Source organism: Balaenoptera physalus (genome assembly GCF_965194825.1).
Source record: "Balaenoptera physalus genome assembly, chromosome: 15".
Taxonomy (NCBI): domain Eukaryota; kingdom Metazoa; phylum Chordata; class Mammalia; order Artiodactyla; family Balaenopteridae; genus Balaenoptera; species Balaenoptera physalus.
In genome coordinates, this window is record NC_138894.1 from 63,208,997 (window position 1) to 63,236,419 (window position 27,423).

The window sequence follows — 27,423 nt, forward strand, 5'->3', positions numbered from 1 at the left end:
TGCATGGGGGAAATCAAGACATTATGAAAAGGAGGGGGCAGACGAAGGCAACGCGAAATTCTGTTCTTGCCAGTGGCAAGGCAATTCTCCCCAGACTTTCACGCCACTCTGCAGGAAGCGTCACGAGAGGGTCCAGCGGCGCTACACTTCGGTGCTCTCTTAGGACCCGCGCCCCAGAAAGCGGGGGCTGGAGCCGCTCCCCTCCGAGACAGGGCAGGCGGGAAGGCGGCACCGAGACTGGGTGCTGGGATGTGTGGCCGCCTTCGGAGCACGCGGTACGTAAGTCTCCGCGCCGGGAGAGGAAGAACAAAGTCGGCAAGAAAAGAATTGCTGGGGTGCCTTCTCTGAGAAATCCTTTGGGGCGGTCTCAGAAACCGAGCTGGGCTCCGAATAGCTTCTGGAAAAAGCTCTCCCAACGCCGTCTGTCCCCGCCCCTCATATCCCGCACCCCAGTCCTCACTCCTCCTTACCTTCCTGTCGCCTCCCTTTGGGGGCCGTTAAAAGGGCCCTTGGAGACTCCCCAAGTCATCCCGATGGTCCGGGGCGGGACGCCGGAGCCGAGACCCCGGCCGCGGGGCTTTGCTACCCCTTCCACCCGGGGCTCCAGGCTCGGCGCATCCTTGCTCCGCGGACCCCTCCTGGCCACTGGGGGCGGGAGCGGAGCGGGAGGACGGCGTCACGAGGCGGGGAGCCCGAGGTCCAGGGAGGGGCGCCGGGGAATCCCAGCCCGAGCGAGGTGAGGGCGCGGATGGGAAGAGGAGGGCGGCGCGTGGAGGGAGGTGAGCGGAGCGGAGCCAGGAGGCAAGGAGGGGGAACCGCGAGGAGGCCCCGCCCCCGCCTCTCAGAGCCGGCTCTTCGCCGCCTCCGAACCCGCTCACTTTACCTCTTGCCTCTGGACGGTGGCGGGGCGCGTGCTGCAGCCGCGGCCGGAGGGAGCGCCAGGGACCCAGAGACATCCAGCGCCGGCGCCTCCTCTCGGCACGCACGCCCCCCAGGGGGGAAAGCGCCGCCGCCTTGAAAGGGCACCCCGGCCTCGGAGGGGGCATCCCTCAGACGCGAGGGGCGGCGGCGCTGGCAGCTTCGTTCTCGGCCCGTGGGGCGCAGCGCTGGCGCCAGAGGGGACTCCCCGGCCACCTACAGGTACGGCCGTGCGGAGGGAGCGTCGCTAGCAGCCACGCCGAACTGCCGAAGAGCCTAGAGCCGAGGGGCTCCCGGGCCAGCGAAGGGCAGCAGCGGAGCACGGAGGGAGAGCCGGCGGTATAGCCTGCGGGGCCCGACGGCGCGCTCCCCGGTCGGCCAACAGCAGGCAGGCCCCGCGCGGCGGCCGGGGGGGCGGCGGCGGCGCCGTCGGGCTTCGGGGCCTCTGGGCTGCCAGCCATGACCTACAGGCGCAGCGGGGCGGCCTCGGTGGTGCTGAACGTGGGCGGCGCCCGGTACTCGCTGTCCCGGGAGCTACTGAAGGACTTCCCGCTGCGCCGCGTGAGCCGGCTGCACGGCTGTCGCTCGGAGCGCGACGTGCTCGAGGTGTGCGACGACTACGACCGCGAGCGCAACGAGTACTTCTTCGACCGGCACTCGGAGGCCTTCGGCTTCATCCTGCTCTACGTGCGCGGCCACGGCAAGCTGCGCTTCGCGCCGCGGATGTGCGAGCTGTCCTTCTACAATGAGATGATCTACTGGGGCCTGGAGGGCGCGCACCTCGAGTACTGCTGCCAGCGCCGCCTCGACGACCGCATGTCCGACACCTACACCTTCTACACGGCCGAAGAGCCGGGCGCGCTGGGCCGCGACGAGGCGCGACCCGGCGGTGCCGAGGCGGCCCCCTCCCGGCGCTGGCTGGAGCGCATGCGGCGTACCTTCGAGGAGCCCACGTCGTCCCTGGCCGCGCAGATCCTGGCCAGCGTGTCGGTGGTGTTCGTGATCGTGTCCATGGTGGTGCTGTGCGCCAGCACACTGCCCGACTGGCGCGCCGCGGCGGCCGACAACCGCAGCCTGGATGACCGGAGCAGGTACTCCGCCGGCCCTGGGAGGGAGCCCTCCGGGTAGGACGCACTGCTTCTCTGCCCGTCCTGTCCGTCCTGTCGAGTCTGTCCGTCCCGTCCGTCGGTCCGGTCTCCGTCCTGTTTGCCTCTGGGAGGCCAAGCCAGGCCGGGTTCTGGGCCGAGCGCGGCCACAGGCGAGGCCAGCCAAGGGGTGGGTTGGTCCTCACTACCCCCCCGCCCCTTTCCCCAGCTCTAGCCGGCTCTGGTCCGCCCACTAGACGCCCCTCCTGAGAGCGAATCGCCAGCCTTGGGGAGACGCAGATAGAGATGAACAAGCCTCCCATGTTTGTAGTTTACTTTTGAGCAAATTAGCAACCGGTTAATTAGATTTCTCTAAACTTTCATCGTTAGTATTCAACAATTTAACCTTGGGCTAAGAGCAGTTTGAATTATTTGTCAATTTCTGATGGTGTTTGAAAAGATGAAGTCTTGTTATCATGGAGTGTGGTCTGCTGTACACTGCCCACACACTCTATACACTCTGCATAACATGAGTTGTAATGGAATTGTTACAAAGGAGATTAATTTAGCGATAGATTCTAAGTAATGGATGTCCGTGCCCTCTTCTCTCTTCTTTTCCTACCAAGTATGGAGTTAGCAAAGCACCTGTCCATCGTTTGTTACCAAAGATTCACACTATGACTTCCGGAAGATCTTCAGGCTGGGGAGGGAAAAAGCCATGGGAAACTGCCCTAAATTCAGAAACAGTATCCAGTATTTAATGGTTTTTCTTTTCGCCTTAGTAGGATGAAAGGAAAATATTTTGATCTTTCCTTTGATGTTGCTTACCTTTCAATAGTGATAGCATACTTCTGTTTTTAGTTCTAGTGAGTTTATTTTGCATATTTGGTGGGAGGAATAAACAGTAAAGTTGGACTTTCAAGGGAGACAGCCTCTTTGGGCACAAACACAAAATTGTATCATGTATTTTACCTTGGATCCTCTTTTAAGATTCACTCTCCATTCATTTTAAAAATTTGGTTGCTTGCCTGGTAATCTTTTCCTGATAGACATGTGCATGGTTCCACTGGTGCTATGTGCCTTGATACTGGAGTGGATTACTTCCACATAATATTCTTCCTTTGGAGAGTAAAGATTTTTATTTAAATCTAAGAAGTAAATAAACTGTCTGGAACCATGGAGTCCATTACTGATATGTTATCTTGACATGAAATCTAAGACACATGCTTTGAAAGGAAATTAATTAGAAAACTCATTTTGTTTAATGTATTAGTTTCTGAGTTTTCAATTTACAGATAAGAATTACTTATTTGGTATTCCATCAGTACAATGAAATTAATTTATGTACTTATGAAAGAAATGAGAGACATGAATAATAATTTTAGGGGGAGAGAGAGAAAGAAACCAAAAAGGGAAGAGACAGATGGAAAAGAGGAAGACTGCAAAAGAAGTGAAGGAAGAAGATAAATGTTTTATTTGTGTATATGTATTTTATGTATGTATATAATTATTCACGTCAGAACTGTTTCCTAGATACGCAGATATTTCAGGCAGAAACATGTTTTTCTTGGCTTAATGGCCCGGTTTTAAGCTTCACTCTGAGTGTAGGTATATGAAAACCATTATCTGTAATCCCAAACAGATAAACTGAAGGATGACTGAATGACTTGAGGAGGCTGCACATTACAGAGAGAGCCTCCCACAGGCCCCCTCCAACAGACAACTAAGGTGGTACTTTGAGAATAGTGTCTCAAACCCTGTTTGCTTGTAGTTGCTGAAATTAGTCTTTCTTCCTAAAACATCTTTCTGATCATATTTGTCATCTCCCAAATGAAGTCGGAACTTCTCTCTTGGCCTTCAAGGCTCTTTACCTTTGGTTTGGTTTGTTTCGTCTTGTTTTGTTTGGCCGCGCTGCGTGGCTTATGGGATTTTTAGTTCCCCGACGAGGGATCGGATACCGGCCCTTGGCAGTGAGAGTGTGGAGTCCTAACCACTGGACGCCAGGGAATTCCCCAAGGCTTTTTTTTAAAAAATTATTTATTTAATTTATTTATTTTTGGCTGCATTGGGTCTACATTGCTGCACTCAGGCTTTCTCTAGTTGCGACGAGCGGGGTCTACTCTTTTTTGTGGTGCGCGGGCTTCTCATTGCGGCGGCTTCTGTTGTTGTGGAGCACGGGCTCTAGGCACGCAGGCTTCAGTAGTTGTGGCTCGTGGGCTCAGTAGTTGTGGCTTGCGGGCTCTAGAGCACAGGCTCAGTAGTTGTGGTGCCCGGGCTTAGTTGCTCTGTGGCATGTGGACCAGGGCTCGAACCCGTGTCCCCTGCATTGGCAGACGGATTCTTAACCACTGGGCCACCAGGGAAGTCCCTCCCCAAGGCTTTTTGCCCGTTAACCACAATCTGCCTTTGTTGACTTACCCACTGTAACTTGCAAGCATCTTTTGAGTATCCGCTGTGTTCAAGGTACTATTGGTATTCCACATATTGTAACATTTTTTGGTGAGGAAACCGTGTCAAGCTGGCAGTTGATGTAGGAATTAGAGGCACAATTGATCAACAATCGAGTTGAGTTGTTCTGGGAAGGTCTCAAGGTGGGAGAGGATGGAAACAAGCTGTCTTTGGAAGGTTGCAGAGGTTGTGCACTGCCCAACACTAGCAGGCAGTATCATTTATGTAAACTACAGTGTTTGAAACCTGTACAACCATGTGTACCCCACCTGGGAACAAAATACGGAGATTTTCCGGGTAATAGGAACATCTAGGGCCTAGGCATGACATTTGTATATTACGTTTAGGGAGTGTGAGTCCAGTGATGGAGTGAGAGATGGAGACAGGGCAATGTTAGAAGGCCTGGAATGAGAGGGAGAATAATTTTATTTTGCAGGCGGTGGTTAGCTGTTGGCAGGTTTGGGGTGAGTGGATCATGAGTATAAAGTAACAAATGTCATGAGTTGTACACCATAAATTGGAGATGGTGGAGACTGGAAATAAGAGGATTAATTTGGAGATTTTTGCAGAGGGAGGGAATGAGAGCTTGGATTGCTTTGAGGTTGGTGAGAATGGAGATGAAATGACAACTCTGGGAGATAGTAGGAAGAATCAAAATAAATCCAGGGCATTGGAAGGATACAGGCTCAGGGACTGAATAAGTGGATTTCCAGGAGCTAGGAGCACTCCCTGCCACCTGCAGGCTCCATTTGTCCAGACCAGCCTGTTCACTTGTTCCTGAACCACCTGGATGTCCCTTACTGTGCAGTCAGTCCCTTGCCTATTGAAATTAGATCATCCATCAAGCCCAACTCTGATTCTGTTTCCCTTTTGAAGCGTTTCCTGACTACCCTAGTAGATGTGATATTTCCTCCTGAGTTTCTTGAGAGACTGCTTACTTGTGTGACTCATTTGGCAGCTGTAATATTCTTCCTAGCATGGTGGTTATTTTTTTATATAACCATGTCTTAGCCCCCAAACTAGATGAGATGAAAAGCCCTAGAAGGCATCTAAATTCTCTTATTCTCTTGTACTATTTATTATGATAGCATCTTTTAGAAAAAACTATTATTCAGGCACAATAAATATCTATTGTTTATCTTACATTTCAAAACATAACCTTCCAGGAATATATCTTCTCTTGCATAGATTGAAAAGCTCTGTGGGTTAAGGCTGAGGCATTCAGGTGGTGGAACTCTTAGTTGAGGAGAATGGGATCCTGTGCTAGAATGAGAAAAAAGTCTGGTAAGTCAGGGAATAATTATTTATCAAGTACTTACTGTGCAAAAGGAATAAAGATAAGAATATATGGTTTGGGGACTTCCCTGGCAGTCCAGTGGTTAAGACCTGACGCTTTCACTGCCAGGGTGGGTTCAGTCCCTGGTGGGGAGCTAAGATCCGGGGAACTAAGACCCCGTAAGCCACTCTGCGCAGCCAAAAAACAACAACAAAAAAATCCCAAGAACTGCTCAGTTCTTTTATGCAGCTGCATGACGTTCCATTGTATGAATGTCCTATAATTTCTGGACACTTAACATTGTTTCTTGTCTGTAGGGAATGCTGTAGTGAATATCCTTGTACATGTACATTATTTTGCTTTCATGAAAGTATATCCATAGGATAAATTCCTGAAAGTAAGTCATTGGGTCAAAGGACATTTGTACTTGTCTTTTAAAAAATTATATATATATTATATATATATATAATTTTTAAAATTTTTACTGAAATATAGTTGATTTACAATGTTGTGTTACTTTCAGGTATACAGCAAAGTGATTCAGTAACATATATATGTATTCTTTTTTAGATTCTTTTCCTTTATAATTATTACAAGATATTGAATATAGTTCCTTGTGCTACAGTAAGTCCTTGTTGGTTATCTGCTCCATATTTTGTACTTGTCATTTTCATAGATAATTCCAAATTGCTCTACAAAAAGTTGTATCAATTTATACTCCCACCAGCAGCATGTGAGAGACCATGTTTTTTCATACTCTACAAAGCATTATTAAACTTTTGATTTTTTTTTTTAGTTATTTCTGAGTTATACATTTTAAAGTAATAACTAGAATTATGACTTATAACATTATACCTATACTTTTGATTTTTTATCATGCTGGAAGGTGAAAAATGGTGTCTAACAGTTTTAATTTACTTTTGCCTTGAGTAAAAATGTGCATCTTTACATATATTTAGGACTCAGTTATTTTACTTTTCAGTGAGCTGTGTGTACTGTTTGCCCATTTTGGCGATGACTTTCTTAGTTGGAAGATTTTTAGAAAGAATTAAGAAATTAGCTCTTTGTTAATGACATGAGTTGCAAATATTTTATTCTCTAATTTAGGACCCCATTCAAAGAAAACTACAGGGACTTCCCTCGTGGCACAGTGGTTAAGCATCCACCTGCCAATGCAGGGGACACGGGTTCGAGCCCTGGTCAGGGAAGATCCCACATGCCGCGGAGCAACTAAGCACGTGTGCCACAACTACTGAGCCTGCACTCTAGAGCCTGCAAGCCACAACTTCTGAGCCCGAGTGCCACAACTACTGAAGCCCGCGTGCCTAGAGCCCATGCTCCACAACAAGAGAAGCCACTGCCATGAGAAGCCCCTGCTCACTGCAACTAGAGAAAGCCTGCGTGCAGAAACGAAGACCCAACGCAGCCAAAAATAAAATAAATTTCTAAAAAATAAATAAATAAATAAAGCAAAGAAAAAAAAGCCTCTGTGCTCCCAATGCAGGGGGCTTGGGTTTAAAAATAAATAAATAAATAAATAAATAAATAATAAAAGATGGACCAGATATAAATAAGTTGTGCCTTTTACTTTTTGGTCCCTCAGTTATCTCAGCAGCAGTGTTCTCTTTTTTTTAAACTTTTAAAAATTAATTAGTTAATTTTATTTTTGGCTGTGTTGGGTCTTCGTTGCTGCACGCGGGCTTTCTCTAGTTGCGGCGAGCAGGGGCTACTCTTCGTGTGGTGCGTGGGCTTCTCACTGTGGTGGTTTCTCTTGTTGTGGAGCATGGGCTAGGTGTGCGGGCTTCAGTAGTTGCAGAGGGTGGGCTCAGTAGCTGTGGCTCACAGGCTCTAGACTGCAGGCTCAGTAGTTTTGGCGCACGGCCTTAGCTGCTCCACGGCATGTAGGCATGTAGGATCTTCCCAGACCAGGGCTTGAACCCATGTCCCCTGCATTGGCAGGCAGATTCTTAACCACTGCACCACCAGGGAAGCCCAGCAGTGTTCTCTTTTGAGCTTTAAATCTCTTTAGCATGCAAAGCCTTGCTGTAATTTTAATCTGTTCTTTAGAAATTATTTCTAAAAGTTGCTTTGTGTTGTAAGACTTTGAGATTTAAAGATATTTAAATTTCTTTAGGTGTTATTTTAAGCCCAAGTTTAAAAAATGAAATCAAAATGAAACAGCAGGTGATGGAAATTTAAAACTCAATTGTATTATTTCTATTGCCTTTTAGGTCAGTATTATATAAATGCAATAGGTTTTTTAAAGTACTTTAAAAATAAAAGCAATATTTGAAACTGAAGATGAAAGTCTCAGTGCTTTTACTTTGCAGATAAGGTGGATATTTTTGGAAGCCAGTAATTAATAGATCTCTGATAGGATTGAACATAACCCAGAACCTCAGTTAAAAGTCTGTTCTTTCACAGTGGACTGTTTCTTTTAATATGTGTACAGGGTTTTTCTATCTGCTGCCAATTTTAGAATTCAGTGGAAACTTCCTTTTGTTAATACCTTTTCTTTAATCAAAGTGCTTTTATCCTCCCTTTTGGTAAGCAAGTTATTTTAAACATTATTCTTTTTTTTTTTCAAATGAAAACTTTGCTCATTGGAAAAAAGTATGGTTCTAAGTGTTACAGAGTAAAGAGTAAACATGCCTCTTTCTCCTGCATCCTATTACCCAGTTTCTGAGTATTCTTCCAGAAATTTTCTTTGCATATATACAAATACACACACATATATATGTGTGTATATATGTGTATATGTATACTATCCACATATGCATGCATATATAATTATATATGCATATTGTACAGATGTCTCTTATTTATTTATATATTTATTTATTTGATTGCACTGGGTCTTTGTTGCAGCACGTGGCCTCCTTAGTTGTGGCATGCAAACTCTTAGTTGCGGCATGCATGTGGGATCTAGTTCCCTGACCAGGGATCAAACCTGGGCCCCCTGCATTGGGAGCATGGAGTCTTATCCACTGCATCACCAGGGAAGTCCCTACAGGTGTCTTTTTATTTTTTATTTCTTAATAAATTTATTTATTTTTTATTTTATTTTTTGGCTGTGTTGGGTCTTTGTTGCTGTGCGCGGGCTTTCTCTGGTTGCGGCGAGCGGGGGCTACTCTTTGTTGCAGTGCACAGGCTTCTCATTGTAGTGGCTTCTCTTGTTGCGGAGCATGGGCTCTAGGCACACGGGCTTCAGTAGTTGTGGCATGCGGGCTCTAGAGCACAGGCTCAGTAGTTGTGGCTCACGGGCTTAGTTGCTCTGAGGCATGTGGGATCTTCCCAGGCCAGGGCTTGAACCCATGTCCCCTGCAATGGCAGGTGGATTCTTAACCACTGCACCACCAGGGAAGCCCCCTTACAGGTGTCTTTTTAAATTTATAACTGGGATCATTCTATAATCTTGTTTAGCAATTTGCTTTTTTCACTTAACATCTAGGAACTCTTTCCACATCAGTTAATATAAATCTTCCTCCTTCTTTTTAAAATTTGTGTAGTATTCCATTGTATAGATGGGCCAGAGTTCATTTACAAGTGTCTGTCCTATCAATTATAGTAATGGCTGTAATAGTCAATATTTATTGAATACTTAATAATGTGCTAGTCACTTGTTAAGGTTTTACAATTATTTTATCATCTAAGTCTCATAATAATCCTACAAAGTAGCACCATTGTTATCCCCATTTTATGACTGAGATTTAGATAGATTAGGTAGTATGTCAGAGTCACATAGTGGTTAAGTCGTGACCTGGCATTTGATTCCCAGGTCCCTGCTCTACTCTGCTGTGGAATGGTTAGCTTGACTGTAGTTTTTCAAAAATGCAAACAGCAGGGCTTCCCTGGTGGCGCAGTGGTTGAGAATCTGCCTGCCAATGCAGGGGACACGGGTTCGAGCCCTGGTCTGGGAAGATCCCACATGCCGCGGAGCAACTGGGCCCGTGAGCCACAACTACTGAGCCTGAGCGTCTGGAGCCTCTGCTCCGCAACAAGAGAGGCCGCGATAGTGAGAGGCCCGCGCACCGCAATGAAGAGTGGCCCCCACTCGCCGCAACTGGAGAAAGCCCTCACACAGAAACGAAGACCCAACACAGCCAAAAATAAACATAATAAATAAATAATAAATAAAAATTTTTAAAAAATGCAAACAGCAGTGCAGAACACAGTCTTTTTCATGTTTATTTGCAAATTGGTATAAGTACATATGTTGGATAAATTCCAAAGTGGAAAAATAGCTGGGGACTTCCCTGGTGGTGCAGTGGTTAAGAATCCGCCTGCCAATGCAGGGGACATGGGTTTGGTCCCCGGTCCAGGAAGATCCCACATGCTGCGGAGCAACTAAGTCCGTGAGCCATAACTACTGAAGCCCGTGTGCCACAACTACTGAAGCCCGCGTGCCTAGAGCCCGTGATCCGCAACAAGAGAAGCCACCGCAATGAGAAGCCTGTGCACTGCAACGAAAGAGTAGCCCCCGCTCGCTGCAACTAGAGAAAGCCCGCGCACAGCAACGAAGACCCAACACAGCCCAAAATAAATAAATAAATAAATAAATTTATAAACAAACAAAAAAAACAGTACCTTATGCAATGGGCTTTTAAAATAAATTGTCCCTATTTCTCATTTAATCTGCATAGTTTATTTAAATGGTGGATGTTGGTGCTTCAACATTTCTACAGCGAATGCTCCAAAGAATTATTTTTAACTTAGGAGACTACTGAAAATAAAGCAAAATTTAAGCATTTTTTTAAAATGTAGATTTCTTTATGCCAATCAAAATTTGTTTTCTTTGAATACAATTACCAAAAACTTAAAAAGCAGAACAAATCAATCTGTGAAATAAAGGAAATGCATGTTTTACGAAGGCAGAAGAGGAAGTTATGCAGAAAACCATCATAAAGTCTTTCAGGCATGTAAAAAAGTATAGATTATAGTACATCGAACGCCTGTGTACCTACCACCCATCTTAAGAAATAAAACATAAAAAGTACAGTTGAAGTCTACTAGGTGCCTTTTGCCCATTGAAATCATTTCCTTTTCCACAGATATAGCTACTTTCCTGACTTTGGTGTTACTATTTTATGCATTTAAAAACACTTTTAGGAATGGTACAGATGAACCGGGTTGCAGAGCAGAAGTTGAGACACAGATGTAGAGAACAAACGTATGGACACCAAGGGGGGAAAACTGTGGTGGGGTGGGGATGGTGGCGTGCTGAATTGGGAGATTGGGATTGACGTGTATAAAGTGATGTGTATAAAATTGATGACTGATTAAAAAAAAAAAGAAAGAAAGAAAAAAAAAAAACCCAGCAATAGGTATTCGAAGAACAGAGGATTTTATGTTCTCTTTGATGATGATCCATTAAAATATTTTGCCCATGGTTAAAAAACAAAAACAAAAACAAAAAAACACTTTTAGGGACTTCCCTGGCAGTCCAGTGCTTAAGACTCTGTGCTCCCAATGCAAGGGGTGTGGGTTTGATCCCTGATCGGGGAACTAAGATCCTGCATGCCGCAGAGCTCAGCCAAAACAAACAAACAAACAAAAACACATTTTTTAAAAAATTGATTTATTTTTTGGCTGCTTTGGGTCTTCATTGCTGCGCGGGAGCTTTCTCTAGTTGCGGCAAGTGGGGGCTACTCTTCATTGCGGTGCGTGGGCTTCTCATTGCAGTGGCTTCCCTTGTTGCAGAGCATGGGCTATAGGGGCACGGGCTTCAGCAGTTGTGGCACGCGGGCTCAGTAGTTGTGGCTCGCGGGCTCTAGAGCGCAGGCAGTAGTTGTGGCACATGGGCTTAGTTGCTCCGTGGCATGTGGGATCTTCCCGGGCCAGGGCTTGAACCCGTGTCCCCTGAATTGACAGGTGGATTCTTAACCACTGCGCCACCAGGGAAGCCCACACTTTTTTTTTTAAGGAAGCGTGTTTTAATCATTGCTCATAATTGGAATTAACATAAACATGACAATTCTGAGTACAGCTACAAAAAAGTTCCTTAAGATAGTATGGATTCCCTGAAAAGAGATTTCTAATTGAGAAACCTGTCAGTAATCCAGGAAAGGAGAGACATACGGAATGTTGTGCCCCACAGTCTTCCAGGCTTATCCCAGAGCAAGGCGGGGCCCAGGGGACGAGTCCAGACAGGCATAACGAGCCCTCCACTGGGATGACCCAGGCCCCAGGCCAGGGCATGGGTTGAAGGGGCGATGTGGGCCAGGCAGAAGGCCGGGATTCTTCTCGTTGCCGAGTTCCACAGGGCTTCAAGCCTCTACAGGGTTTCCGCAGCTCCGGGGTGTGGGGTGGGGAGCGGCCTGGGCACTTGGAGGCGATCTGGCCGCGTGTCTTTCGGCCTCTGCTGCTGCTGACATCTCCTGGCTATTCAGGCCCTATTGTGCCCTGCGGTGTTTGGCTTTGGCCTCTTCTTGACGGGACTGTCGCTCCATCCTGGATTAGCCACTGGCTCCTGGATGTGTGGGTCTCACCAGCGTTTTTGGCCGCTCTCCACCTGGGGACCGTCTGTGTGTCCGGTGCAGGCGTGACGCAGCAGCCCACATGCACAGTAGTGTGCGTTCCCACAGAAGTGGGGGCTTTGGCAGGAGGGGCAGCTCAGCGCAGGGAAGTTATCCAGAGCCCAGGCCCAGGCCTGTTCTAGGTTCAGGCCTGGTGGCATGTGGGGCTCTGGAGTGCCCTCCTCCAAGACAGCTATTCCAAGGTGTAGTATGCGTGGGCTTCCATGGTTTCAGCCTCCTCACCCGGCAGGGACGCCTAGCAGGTCTAAGCAAAGGGGCGAATCAAAAACACTTTTAATATATGCTTGTACATACGTATGTATTTACACATAAAATATAGCGTTGTTTTGCATTTTTAAAACCATTTTTAGGGACTTCCCTGGTGCAGTGGTTAAGGATCCGCCTGCCAATGCAGGGGACATGGGTTCAAGCCCTGGTCCGGGAAGATCCCACATGCTGTGGAGCAACTAAACCTGTGCACCACAACTACTGAGCCTGTGCTCTAGAGCCCGCGAACCACAACTACTGAGCCCACATGCCACAACTACTGAAGCCCATGCGCATAGAGCCTGCACTCTGCAACAAGAGAAGCCACCGCAATGAGAAGCCCACACACTGTGACGAGGAGTAGCCCCCGCTCGCTGCAACTAGAGAAAGCCCCCATGCAGCAACGAAGACCCAACACAGCCCCAAAAAATAATAATAAATGAATGAATAAATTAATTAATTTTAAAAAAAGAAAAGAATTGGGGGAGGGAAGGACTTGGGATTAGCAGATGTAAGCTATTTTATATAGGATGGATAAACAACAAGGTCCTACTGTATAGCACAGGGAATTATATTCAATATCCTGTGATAAACCATAATGGAAAAGAATATTTAAAAAAAGAATGTCAAAAAATAAATAAAAAAACAAAAAGAGAAAGTAGAAAAAAAAAGAAAAGAATTGGTATCAGTTTTTATAAGATGATCGTGTCTGAGGAGGGTGGTCTCTTGATATCATTTCTTTTTTAAGAAATTCTTTTACTAATGCACTGCCAGTGAAATTTAAAAAAAAAGTAGAACCCATCGGGTAGTTATATATGGATTGGGAACAGATCAATTCTTGCAGTGAGTTGATCTTCTTGCATCATTATTTAGATGGATTAGTGTCTCTTTGGAGTGGAGGTGAAGGTGCTGGGGGAGATTATTGTACCTGCAGGATGAAGGGCACCCACCTGGAGTGGAGAACGCTGGTGGCCTGGATGGGCAGGTGTTGATGGGTCTGGGTTTCTGTTGCTCTCACCTCTGGGAAGTTTTTTAGTAGTGAGAACCAGGACCACAGATTTTGGGTCTCTCCACTTGTTATGTGTATGTTCACCTAGAACATGGTGGTTTACTGAAAACTCATTCCTCAGCATCTGGTGAAGAAAAGCTGCCCTGGTGTCCCTGACTTTGAGAGCATCTGGTAGAGATACACACAGAAATGTGGATTGTTTCTTCAGAGTCAGCCCAGAGCCAAGTCCTCGATTACAGGGTAATGAACACAAACACTGAAGCATGGTGTTGATGAAATGCTTTTCATAATTTGGCTCTGGAAAGATGATTTCTGTCTTTTCATCTGTTAGGAAAATCAAGAGACTGGTTCAGAGTGGCCATCTCTTGTAATAAGATTTTGCTGGGTGGTTTTCTTTTCTTCGCTTGCCTCGAGGCATCTGCCGGGTTCCCTCTGACCCACGCGTCTCTCCGAGGTCCAGGATGGTGGTGAAGGTCTGCTGAGTCTTGGGCGTCTGCTCATATCCTTGCAGCTGCAGCTCTTTGTGCCCTTCACAGCCAGCCAGTGGTAGGGTCTTGTTGAAGTCTTCTGCCATCTATCCCCCATTTCATTTCATTTCATTATTTCATTTCATTTCATTCCCATCATCCGCCAGTTTGGGCCTTCCATTTCTCTTGCCTGTGTCACAGCCTCCTGACTGTCTGCACCCTCCAGTCAGCCCATAAACATCTGCCCGATGTATATTGCCACAGTACACCTGGCCTCTTCCCAGCTCACAGGCCTGGCAATATGCCCAGCACACGGTAACCTCTTAAGAAATGCTTATTCAACGAATGAATCCACCTGTTGCCAAATCTTTAAGGGTTTCCCTTTGCCTTTAAAGCTATAACTTGACTTTGAAAATCCATCAGCTTTGCCATAAGGCTTCAGTGTTGCCATAAGGCTTCCAGCCATAAATCCTACAATCACGCCTCTCTCCACTGCACATCTCACTTGGCAGCCCAGTGAGGATCCCTGTTCTCTGCGTACTGTGCATTCAGTTGTGAGAATTAAATGAATTAATATGTATAAATTTACAGAAAAATGCTTGGTACTCGAGTAAGTACCTAATGTATGTTTTTGTTTATTTTCATTACTGATCTAGAGTACAAAATATATGAGTGGTATGGATTTTTTCTTTCTGTAAGGTAATTACAATACATAAGAAAAAAATCAAGTTTTTTTTGTTTGTTTGATTCCTGCCTTTTTCCCCCGTTGAACTTGTGGAGAAAACTTTTATAAGGACATGAAAGAGACTGTAGAGAATTTGGTGGACGGTGCTGTACAGTTTGTTGGTGATGTACAGTTTATTACACCATGCATCATCACACTGTATAGGCCTGCTGGAAATGCCTCATACGTTCAAGCCTGAAAGCTTGGGGTAGGAAGGGTGCAACTTTTCTTTTTGTGCTACTCCTGGGGGTGTGCTGGTTGATTCAAGCCACTGACAACTTCATCATGGTGATTGCTCTTCTAGTTGGGCATGCTTTTCACTTTTTCTTTAAAATTTTTCTTAATTGGAAAAATAATATGTGCACACGGTAAATCATTTAACAGCACAAAAGGTAATAAAGTAGAAAGTGAGTTTCCATCCTGCGTCAGGCTCCCTCCCTAGAGTCAGCAACTGGTATTAACAGTTTCTTAAGTATCCTTCCAATACACACGCACACACACACGCACGCACATGCACACAATTAAAGCATAATATATGTACTGTTCTGCACCTGTACATCTTGGAGACTGTTTCACATCAAAGCTCAGGAATGCACCTTAACTCTTTTTCGTGGCTACATGGCATAAGGTAGAGTCATAAAATTTCCAATGTCAATTGCATATGGTTCAACCTAATAACTTTGGGAAATACATTTATATAATCAATCTCCTCTGGATAGATGTTTATATATTTTTTTATCCTTGGGTATTACAAACAGTGGATCTCATTGTACATATTCTTATGTAAATATGCAAGTGTGTTTGTAGGATAAATTCCTAGAGTAGGTGGCTGGGTTTCATGTGCAGTATAAAGCTTGATAGATTCTGCCAATTGCTCTTTTAAGTGGTTTTACCAGTTTATGCTACAGCCAGCAGTGTGTGAGAATATAGGCAGAATTCTTGGGAGAAGAGAGAATGAAAGGATGGAGCTTTCATTCTTGCCTTCTCTTTGCACTCAGGAAAACACTGAAGTGATCTCCTTTTGAGTGTGAAGGGAAGACTGCAAGCCCAGAGATGGTTTGTAATAATGATAATTATAGACACGATTTATTGAGCACTTACTATTATTTCATATTAAGTCATTTAATTCTTAAGACAATCTGAGAGATAGGTCTTACTGTTATTCTCATCATTTAACCATTGAGGAAAATTCAGGAAGAGAGATTAAATAGCTTATCCATGGTTTCACAGCAAGTTACAAGTGGAGAAGGGCTCCTTGCTTCAGGAGCCTCCTATCTTCTTCCCTTCGTTGGACAGTTTCATGTACGTATTTTTATTTTGGGCAAAAAGTACATAACATAAAATTTACCATCTTGCAAATCTGAAACTGTGTTAAGAACCAGCAGTATGAAAAATGCTACTCTAACACATAGACCATGGAGACTAAGAGATTGACATATTTAATATTAACAATTAACATTGTCATAAAAATCATTAGCATTTTCAGATGTTCCTTAGTGCTTCAAAGCCCAGTAGATCCGTGTTTTATTACCCGTGCCACTGCAATTTCTTAGTTGTGTGATCTTGGAAAAGATGTTTGACTTTTTAACCTCAGTTTTGTAACCTGTAATATGGAGATATTAGGGGAAATATCCATTAAACAACAACTTCTCTTTTTCCTCTTCCCTCAGCCCCTGGTAACCACCATTCTATTTTCTGTTTCTCTGAATTTTGACTACTTTAGATACCTCCTATAGCTAGAATCATACAGTGTTTGTCTTTGTGTGTGTGTGTGTGTGACTGGGTATCTTTCACTTAGTATAACGTCCTGAAGGTTCATCCATTTATTAGCATGTGACAGGATTTTCTTCCTTTGTAAAGCTGAATAATATTCCATTGTAAGACTGTGACACATTCTATTTATGGAGTCATTCATTAATGGACATTTAGGTTGCTTCCACCTGTTGGCTATTGTGAATAGTGCTGCTATGAACACAAGTGTGTAAATATCTCTTTGACACCCTGCTTTCAGTTCTTTTGGATATATAACCAGAAGTGGGATTGCTGGATGATATGGAAGTTCTGTTTTTAATTTTTTTTTTTTTTTTTTTTTAGAGAAATATGCTCACTCTCTCTTTTTTTTTTTTTTTTTTAAAGTATTTGTTTTTATTTATCTATTTATGGCTGTGTTGGGTCTTCGTTTCTGTGCGAGGGCTTTCTCTAGTTGTGGCAAGCGGGGGCCACTCTTCATCGCGGTGCGCGGGCCTCTCACTATTGCGGCCTCTCTTGTTGCGGAGCACAGGCTCCAGGCGCGCAGGCTCAGTAATTGTGGCTCACAGGCCCAGCCGCTCTGCGGCACGTGGGATCTTCCCAGACCGGGGCTCGAACCCGTGTCCCCTGCATTGGCAGGCAGATTCTCAACCACTGCGCCACCAGGGAAGCCCCTGTTTTTAATTTTTTGAGGAACCTCCTTACTGTCTCCACAGCCGCTGCACTATTTTACAATCCTACCAACAGTACACAGAGATTTTAATTTCACCACTTCCTCATCAATACTTGTTTTCTGGTTTTTGTTTCTAATAGTAGGTATCTAGATGTGTGTGAGGTGATACCTTCTGACTGGTTCTGACTTGCATTTCTCAGATGATTAGTGATGTTGAGCATCTTTTCAAATGCTTGCCGGCCATTTGTATACCATCTTTGAGAAGTGTCTATGCAAGTCCTTTGCTCATTTTTAAATTGGGTTATTTGATTTTTTGTTGTTGAGTTGTAGGGGTTCGATATGTATTCTGGATATTAATCCCTTATCAGATATATGATTTGCAAATATTTTCCCCTATTCTGTAACTTGCCTTTTCACTCTATTGTTTGTGTCTTTTGAGGCACAAAAACTTTTAAGTTCGATGTAGTCCTATTTGTCTATTTTTGTTTTTGTTGTTTGTTCTTTTGGTGTCATAGCCAAGAAATCTTGGCCAAGTCCAATGTCATGAAGCTTTTCCCCTATGTTTTTTTCTAGGAATTTTTTAAAAACTTGTTTTAGGTCTTACATTTAGGCAGTTAATCCATGTTGAGTTAACTTTTTTGTTTTTAATAAATTTATTTATTTATTTATTTTTGGCTGTGTTGGGTCTTCGTTTCTGTGCGAGGGCTTTCTCCAGTTGCGGCGAGCGGGGGCCACTCTTCATCGCGGTGCGCGGGCGTCTCACTGTCGCAGCCTCTCCCGTTGCGGAGCACAGGCTCCAGACGCGCAGGCTCAGCAGTTGTGGCTCACGGGCCTAGTTGCTTCGCGGCATGTGGGATCTTCCCAGACCAGGGCTTGAACCCGTGTCCCCTGCATTGGCAGGCAGACTCCCACCCACTGCGCCACCAGGGAAGCCCTTCAGTTAACTTTTGTACTTGGTGTAAGGTAAGGGTCCAACTGAATTCAGCATGATTTTTTAAAAAATAAACTAATTTTTATTTATTTATTTTTGGCTGCACTGGGTCTTGGTTGCAGCGTGTGGGCTTTTCTCTAGTTGCGGCAAGCGGGGGCCACCCCTCGCCGCGGTGCGCGGGCTTCCCATTGTGGTGGCTTCTCTTGTTGCGGAGCACGGGCCATGGCACGTGGGCTCAGCAGTTGTGGCTCGCGGTCTCTAGAGCGCAGGCTCAGTAGTTGTGGCTCACGGGCTTAGTTGCTCCACGGCATGTGGGATCTTCCTGGACCAGGGCTTGAACCCATGTCCCCTGCATTGGCAGGCGGATTCTTTTTTTTTTTTTGGCTGCGTTGGGTCTTTGTTGCTGCGCGCGGGCTTTTCTGTAGTTGCAGCGAGTGGGGGCTACTCTTCGTTGTGGTGCGCGGGCTTCTCATTGGGTGGCTTCTGTTGTTGCAGAGCACGGGCTCTAGATGCACGGGCTTCAGTAGTTGTGGCACACGGGCTTCAGTAGTTGTGGCTCACGGGCTCTAGAGCGCAGGCTCAGTAGTTGTGGCGCACGGGCTTAGTTGCTCCACGGCATGGGGGATCTTCCCAGACCAGGGATCGAACCCGTGTCCCCTGCATTGGCAGGCAGATTCTTAACCACTGTGCCACCAGGGAAGTCCCTTCAGCACCATGTTTTGATGACAGGCTTCAGTTATCCCTTAAAGCTCCCCAAAGAGCCATTCCAGTCCTTCAAGTTCTATCAAAGTCACTACATTGTACTGGACAAAAAGCTGTTGAGCGCTTGTTGTATGTCTGATGGGAAGTAAGGGCAGGAGATACAAAGATGAATAAGGCAGGGAACTCTCAGGTGATGTGACTGCTCTATATCTTGATAGGAGTTTCAGTTATAGAGGTTACGCATTTGTCAAACCTCAGTGAGTGTGCACATAAGGTTTGTGCATTCCATTGCATGTAAAGTTCAAATCAAAAGAAAAAAATGAAATATTGAACTCTGGTTAATAATATGCACTCTGAATTTTTTAGATGGAAGTGCACCGATGTCTGGATTTATTTTAAAATGCATTCAAGAAAAAAAGGTTAATAGATGGATATAGGGATGAATAGGTGATAAGCAAGTATATTTAAAATATTAATTTGTTCCATGTTTGAAATTTTTCACAATAAAATGTTGAGGGAGAAAGATGAGAAGTTAGCACCCAGAGGGAGACTGATCTACACCTCATACAACATAGTTAATGGCTTTTTATGTCCTGTCCTAGTCTTATTTGCAGGCAGGAGGGGATGGTTAGCACTAAAAGCATTTGTTCTCCTGTGGAGCCTGTTTGTAAACCTCTGAGTCATTGCCAGAAGTGCCTTCTGTCATGACGGATCAGTTAGGGGAATTAGAATGACTGATGATTGCCAGCAATTTTTGAGGTCCTCCAGTGCCTGCGGAAGGGAGTACATTTTACATCGTAACTTAGTACACAATTATATGTAACTGAAACAAAAGTTTTATGAAACTATACTTTGATGCACACTAATATTTCTATTTAATTTCCAAAAAAAAACCACCATCAATTTTGATCCATTAATGGGCTAAGAACCAGCAGTGTGAAAAATGCTGCTCTAATACATCAACCATGGAGACCAAGAGATTGACATATATAATTTAATATTAACAATGAACGTTGTCATAAAAATCATTAGCATTTTCAGATGTTCCTTAGTGCTTCAAAGCCCAGTAGATCTGGGTTTCATTACCTATGCCACTGCAGTTTCTTAGTTGTGTGATCTTAGAAGAGATGTTTAATTTTTCAGCCTCAGTTTTGTCATCTGTAAAATGGAGATATTAGGGGAAGTACACACTCCATAAGTTCTTGAAATGGGTTAAATGAGATGATGTCTACAAAGTGCTTAGCACAGTGCCCAACTGAAAGGCCTCTCTCTCTCACTCACTCTCTCTCTCTATATATATATATGTATATATATATATATATTTAGCTGTGAATTCATGAGCTTCTATATGTTTGGGCCTCAGAAGAAATCAGAATGGGCTTCAAAGGATTCTGGTATCCTTCAGTATCTTCTTCCGTTCTTTTTTTCAGTTTGTTTTTTATAGAAGTAGCCCTCGGAGTGCCCAGTCATTTGCTGTAGTGCTCAGTAAAACACAGCACTCAAGTTTTCCAGCAGTTGCTGGAGGTGGCACTGGCAAGAGTGCCATTTGGAAACATGGGGAGTTTTGGCAGGCTTAGTGGTGTTTGTTGTTGGAGAATGCCTTGGCATAATCCTGGGTGAAAGAGGGATGCCTGGGGTTTCTCACTTATTCATCTCCTTAGTGTGGAATTCTGGATAAATTGTGGCTGACTTGGGAGGTGGGCAGGAGGAGCCCCGTGGGCCTCATTACAGATGAGTTTACCTCTTTGAAATTCCCTTACTGAGAGATTATTTAGTGTCATTTGGATTTCCTCCTTTTTAATCTGAACAGTTTGGCTGCTGGTGGAAGCAATTAGCTGAAAATGTTCTGGTGTTTCTGGCACAATTAAAATTTTTACTCTTCTTGGGCTTCCCTGGTGGCGCAGTGATTGAGAATCCGCCTGCCAATGCAGGGAACACGGGTTCGATCCCTGGTCTGGGAAGACCCCACATGCCGCGGAGCAACTAAGCCCGTGTTCCATAGCTACTGAGCCTGCCCCACGACTACTGAAGCACAGCCAAAAATAAATAAATAAATTTATTAAAAAAAAATTTTGGCTGCGTTGGGTCTACGTTGCTATGCGGGGTGCTTTCTCTAGTTGCGGCGAGCGGGGACTACTCTTTGTTGCGGTGCGCGGGCTTCTCACTGTGGTGGCTTCTCTTGTTGCGGAGCACGGGCTCTGGGCGCACGGGCTTCAGTAGTCGTGGTGTGGGCTCAGTAGTTGTGGCGCAAGGGCTTAGTTGCTCCACGGCATGTGGGATCTTCCCGGACCAGGGCTCGAACCCGTGTCCCCTGCATTGGCAGGCAGATTCTCAATCACTGCGCCACCAGGGAAGCCCCTACTCTTCTTAATTTAATAGGATCTTAGGATTTTATTGCTGGGAGAGCCCTTAGAAGATCAGAGTGAGAAGAGCAGCAGGGCTCCCGGCATCAGGTCCAGTGCTCTTCCTCATGTCTGGCTAGAGAAGAGACATAGTACTTTAGCTAGAGAACTGGTAAAAACCACAGCTGATCAAAGAACACTATTACTGTGACTGCTTTGTGCTCTTGCAATCCTTTTTGAGTGTGTATCTTATTACTTACTGAATTTACCAGTTTATTACTTAGGATAGCAACCAACTTAGAAATTCTGGTGGCTTAACAGAACAAGGATTTATTGGTTGCTCACATACCATGTCCAATCAGAGTCAGGATGGGGAATGTCTGTCTTTCTTTGAACATATACTCAGTGACTTGAGCTGGTAGGGACCCCACCATCTTGGAGCCACTTAGGACACATGCCTTTCAGGTTGCCACGGCAGGGAAGAGAATTCACACCTACTCTTCCATGCCTCTGCCCAGAACTGTAGTCATTTTGCTCACAGCTCATAGATCAGAACTGGTCATGTGACCTTGCCTAACTGCAAGGGGCTAGAAATATGGGGGAACATATGGAGTATTTGATGAGCATTACCAGGGAGAAGGAATGCCTGGTATTATGTTTATTAAAACTGAATATTGAAAAAATGCAGCCTCCTATCTTCCAGATCTACCAAGTTTCATTACCCTCCCAGTTTTCTAAGCCTCCAGGTTCATAGAGGTCATTATGGCAGCAGCTTTTACTGATAGCCTGGTGGGGATAGAGAAGCTGCTCCCAACCACAGAGTAATGGGGTCTCTGTGCAGAGCAGCAGGTAATACAGTAGAGAAAGAGATAGGGGCAGCTGTGACTTCATCTGCTGACCTTCCTCACTGGGCGGTAGGTTGGATTACTTTCACTGTGGGCTTTATCTTCCTGTTTAGTTTGTGTGTAGGCTGAAGAATAATCCCTCCCTCCCCACAAAAGATATCAGGTCCTAATCCTTGGGAACCAGCGGATATTACCTTATATATCAAACGGGATGTTGCAGATATGATTAAATTAAGAATCTTGAGATGGGGGATTGTCCTGGATTATCCCAGGGGCTCTGAATGCTATCATGTGTATCCTTACAAGGTGGAAGCAGAGGGAGATTTGACACGGTGAGCACAGAGGCAGAGATAGGAGTGATGTGGCCCCAAGCCAAGGAATGCCAACCAGGAGCTGGAAGAGGCAAGGAACGGATTCTCCCCTAGAGCCTCCGAAGGGAGTGGGCCCTACTAACACTTGATTTTGGCCCAGTGATAATGATTTTGCACTTCTGACCTCTGGGTATGTGAAAAAATAAATTTCTGTTGTCTTTAAGCCGCCAAGTTTGTGGTAATTTTTTACAGCAGCCACAGGAAACTAATATACTCAAGTTACTACTTTCTTGTTGGTCAGTGGTTCTTGCCCTTCTGACCAGTGAGGAATTGGGACTGGAGTGAATACTGGGGAACCAAGTGACTGGGGAATAGGGTGAGAGTGAGAATTTTCTTTCTGTACTCTTTTTTTTTACCTTGGAAATTTAAACCATGTGAATGTACTACCTATTCAAGACATAAATCAAATTAACCTCTATGGCCCTAGGAACCTCCATAGTAGGGGAACATGGTTAATTTTATTTATTCATTTCCCTGAGAAACATCCAGTGCAATCTGTGTTCTGTGCCATGCACTTTGGGTACTTCTTTTCAAAATGTTGCCCCACAGACCTTACCATCCCACCTGCTACATTTTCTTCTCTCGCCATCATACTTCTCATGTTTGGGTCTAGGTCAATAGTAGGACAGAATTATGTGGAGAAAAATGAATGTTGGTATAAGGATTGTAACTTTAAATTTGAATTTTAAAATGTAATTTAATTATAATTTTTTTAAATGCCATGTTTAAAACATTTTATTACAGTCATATTTGCACTGTACTGTAGAGACATGTACTGTAGTGCATTTTCTTCTTTTCTAAAGCTACTGCATGAAATAACTGAAATGAAAATATTTACAAATAAAAAAATGTAATTTAATTAAAAATTACCTTAGCATTACCTCTCACTCTGGGTCAGGGCTTCCTAACCACTGTGCTGAGATTTAATTCCTCAGCCTTGGGCTTCCCTGGTGGCGCAGCGGTTGAGAGTCTGCCTGCCAATGCAGGGCACACGGGTTCGAGCCCTGGTCTGGGAAGATCCCACATGCCGCGGAGCGGCTGGGCCCGTGAGCCACAACTACTGAGCCTGCGCGTCTGGAGCCTGTGCTCTGCAACAAGAAAGGCCGCGATAGTGAGAGGCCCGCGTACCGTGATGAAGAGCGGCCCCCACTTGCCACAACTAGAGAAAGCCCTCGCACAGAAACGAAGACCCAACACAGCCATAAATAAATAAAATAAAAATAATTCCTCAGCCTTGGGGAGTGTGGGGCGAGGCTGGTGGCTTCCACTTCAGGAATGCTACCCCTTGACGCCAGTAGGCTATGTAGGTAATATTCTTTTCAATGTGTGCAGTGACTTAGAAGGGTTGGTAAACACTGCTCTAGATTAAATGTGGCCCTATATTTTATTTACTTATTTATTTACTTATTTATTTATTTATGGCTGCGTTGGGTCCTCGTTGCTGCGCACGGGCTTTCTCTAGTTGCAGCGAGCGGCGAGCGGGGGCTACTCTTCGCTGCGGTGTGTGGGCTTCTCATTGCGGTGGCTTCTCTTGTTGTGGAGCACAGGTTCTAGGCACGCGGGCTTCAGTAGTTGGGGCTCACGGGCTTAGTTGCTCCACGGCATGTGAGATCTTCCCGGACCAGGGCTCAAACCCGTGTCCCCTGCATTGGCAGGAGGATTCTTAACCACTGCGCCACCAGGGAAGTCCATGGCCCTATATTTTAAAGATACATGTTGAATAAAAATAGCTATGGAAAACAAACAGACAAACTTGTTGGATCTTAGTGATTGTTTTGCTCCATTGCAGGATTTCTCAGCCTTTTTTCCACTGTAACGCTTGTGATGAGGATGGTCATGACCTGGTGCTCTCCTGGTGAGGGCACTGGCATTCCTGCAGAGCCCAAAAGGCAGGCTCAGATTCAGTGTCTCCCACACAAGCCTGTAGGAAAAAAAAAATACAGTAACATTTACGGAAATGATCTTGAGTTCACTCTTATTTACCAAGAAGTAAATCATTGAAAACTTGGGTGTGTCCACTGTCTGTAGGAACCAAGCCCTTCTGACCTACCTAATAACTTACATCACAGTAGAGAACCACTGTCCTCATGGAATAACATTTCATAGTGTGGCGAGCTGAGTATAAGTTAATTTCAAGCCACCAAGTAAGAGAGAGTTTTTTTTAAGCATTAGTGACAACAGGCAAACAAATGTTTTTTTCAATACTATTACATGCCATATATAAATAAGAACTTTATCAAGTTCAGTTTTCATTTGTTGATGTATTTGTTGTTCTCTTGCATCCCGGTGGGTCTGATGATGTTGGTAATGCTGTCTGTTTTTTATGTTTTCTGGAAAGGTAACTAAATTTGTATGTCAGTGTAGTACTATCTGAAGAAATCTAAGAGCTATTAAAATGCTTAAAAATAAAATGATCAATTCTCCTTTTGTTCTCCTGACAGGATAATTGAAGCTATCTGCATAGGTTGGTTCACTGCGGAATGCATTGTGAGGTTCATCGTCTCCAAAAACAAGTGTGAGTTTGTCAAGAGACCCCTGAACATCATTGATTTACTGGCAATCACGCCGTATTACATCTCCGTGTTAATGACAGTATTTACGGGCGAGAACTCTCAACTCCAGAGGGCTGGAGTCACCTTGAGGGTGCTTAGAATGATGAGGATTTTTTGGGTGATTAAGCTTGCCCGTCACTTCATCGGTCTTCAGACACTTGGTTTGACTCTCAAACGATGTTACCGAGAGATGGTTATGTTGCTTGTCTTCATTTGTGTTGCCATGGCAATCTTTAGTGCACTTTCTCAGCTTCTTGAACATGGGTTGGACCTGGAAACATCCAACAAGGACTTCGCCAGCATCCCTGCTGCCTGCTGGTGGGTGATTATCTCTATGACTACAGTTGGCTATGGAGATATGTATCCTATCACAATGCCTGGAAGAATTCTTGGAGGAGTTTGTGTTGTCAGTGGAATCGTTTTATTGGCATTACCTATCACTTTTATCTACCATAGCTTCGTGCAGTGTTATCATGAGCTCAAGTTTAGATCAGCTAGATATAGTAGGAGCCTCTCCGCTGAGTTCCTAAATTAACACATTGCAAATCAATTCTTGCATACACTTCATTTGATCGAGTTGACGCTACTTCATATTCATGCATTTCTCGTTGGGTGAGCACTGCAGTGGTACTGTCATCACCTTGGTAGAGTAAAAATTGTCCTTCCCAGCTGAAGGGGTAAAGCAGTTTACTTATTATGGAGTAAATATGATTGAGACTGCAAAGGAAAAGGAATGACTCCTAGAGTAAATTTTAGGATCCTGTTTTATTTAGACTTGTCTCTTCCTTGCCTTGAACAATTACACTTTTTGTGTTTGTTTTAAAGTATATTATTTGAACATTTTAAAACCGAAAGCTACTATTTTCCAAATGTTTTTCCATCTTGTGAATGCAGAAGAAGCTTGGAAGTTATAGTGTTTTTTGTTGGAGAGTAACATTTTCATTTCTAAATGTTTTATAATCTCTCATATCAATGTCAGAAGTACCCTGGAAACATATGTCAGATGCAGGAAGTGTTTAACAACTACTTTAAAAATTTGGCCAGATTTTAAACTGTATAGTGGAGCTAGTAGATAGAAGCAAGAATAGTATTTGAAAAACTTCTCCAGCATATTTCTCAATTATCTGATTTATGTTTGTTTCTATTATTCACCTTATCATACACCTTCATGGAAGGTTGAGTATGTTCTTCCTTTTCCATTTTGGATTTCTTTTTTCTCTGTCCTGATATGACTCAAAAGGGTATTTGTATTGGTTAGCATTTTATTGGAGTTCATTCTATTTGAATTCATTGCTGTTACTAGGTGATAATTATCCTAAGATTTGGATGTCCAAACAAGATTTCCAACATTAAAATGATAATGGAAATAGTTTGATATTACAACCCATATTTATCTTCTCTGCTCTTAATTTTTTTTGCCAAAAACACCATGGGTTTAATAAGACTTAAGATGAAAGGATATTTATGTAGCCGTTTTATACCAAAGTCATACTTAGATGTTGTCACTAGATTATCATAAAAGAAGAAATTATTTCCTTGCTCTTGGTTGCTGTGTAGCCAAGCCAATTGTAAGTCAGCTAAAAACAATAAATACATAATTATTTGAGCTGATCTTCACCATTGTCAATTATAGCTATGCCAAAACTTCTTGTAACAATATTGAATAATATGCCATACTAATCTGGCTAGGTTATTAGGACTAGATAATGTAAAACTGATGATTGTTTAGTGCTGAATTTTAGCAATCTGAATTAGGATTTTGCTTTGTTAACCAGTTGCCATAAAGCCGTCAGTATAGAAACACAAAAAAATTAAAGTCATAGATTCGTGAATAATTTAATGTTATACACTGTAATTTAGTGGGGGTGGGAGGGGGAGCAGGGGAGTTGGAAAGGGGACCTGGATATATTTATCAAAGAAAAGGTTACCAGAAGTGTTCATTAAAGGAATATTAGCCATCATCTAGTTCAAACCTCAAGTAGTATGGGTAGAAAACCAGGGCAAGAGAGGATATGATTGTGAAGGAGTTGGGGCTAAAACCTAGATCTCTAGGAACCTAGCCCAGCAGCTTATTCTTAACACACCTCTGGGTTTCAAGAAAAGCCTTGAGAAACCACACTCTTTGCTGTTGGCACTGCTGAGGTAATAATAGCGAAACCATTCCTTTTCCCTAATTTCCTTTCCTGAGTTTGGGTGATATTTTGGCCATTAAGACTCTCGCCCCATCTTGCCTACTATTGCACACTGGTATGTTACTTATTACATACTCAAAATAAGCTCTGTTATGTATTGTATATTTATTGTATTTTAATATATTTGAAATAAATAGCATGGATTTATTTTTTCTTACCTATTTTGATTAAGGCTATGTGATTTATGCAAATAATAGGCAGGTGATAGCACCCCTACATTACTAACAAGAATAAGACAGCCAGCAATTTTTCTGGCACTGAGAACTCTTCATGAGAATATATGTCTTATCTCCCCAAGTAAAGTATAACTATCTTGAGGGCTGGGATCCTCTCTCTCACACACACCTTCATGTCCCC

The 27,423-nt window shown here is 44.1% G+C and overlaps 1 protein-coding gene and 1 long non-coding RNA gene across 3 annotated transcripts; one reads left to right on the forward strand and one right to left on the reverse strand.

Annotated features, from left to right (window-relative positions):
* On the forward strand, positions 1–27,213 carry KCNG3 (potassium voltage-gated channel modifier subfamily G member 3). Of its 2 annotated transcripts, none has more exons than XM_082427822.1 (2): positions 1–2,042; positions 24,764–27,213. In XM_082427822.1, the coding sequence occupies exons 1-2, from the start codon at positions 1,378–1,380 to the stop codon at positions 25,407–25,409; spliced, it is 1,311 nt and encodes a 436-aa protein (XP_082283948.1). In that variant the 5' UTR covers positions 1–1,377; the 3' UTR covers positions 25,410–27,213. The 2 variants fall into 2 exon arrangements, with proteins under 2 accessions (XP_082283948.1, XP_082283947.1); XM_082427821.1 differs by having other exon boundaries at positions 1–2,009.
* Positions 18,429–24,814, reverse strand: LOC309644285. The gene is made up of 2 exons (XR_014254349.1): positions 23,556–24,814; positions 18,429–23,258 (listed from the first exon to the last, which is right to left on the reverse strand). It is a non-coding gene; the product is annotated as an uncharacterized lncRNA (long non-coding RNA).
* Positions 27,214–27,423: the final 210 nt, after the last annotated feature.

Bases quoted from the DNA above. Each gene is read 5' to 3' on its own strand.
- KCNG3 (XM_082427822.1), top strand. From the start codon at position 1,378: ATGACCTACAGGCGCAGCGGGGCGGCCTCGGTGGTGCTGAACGTGGGC. The intron at 2,043-24,763 runs GTAGGACGCACT...TTCTCCTGACAG, and splicing joins CCTGGGAGGGAGCCCTCCGG to GATAATTGAAGCTATCTGCA.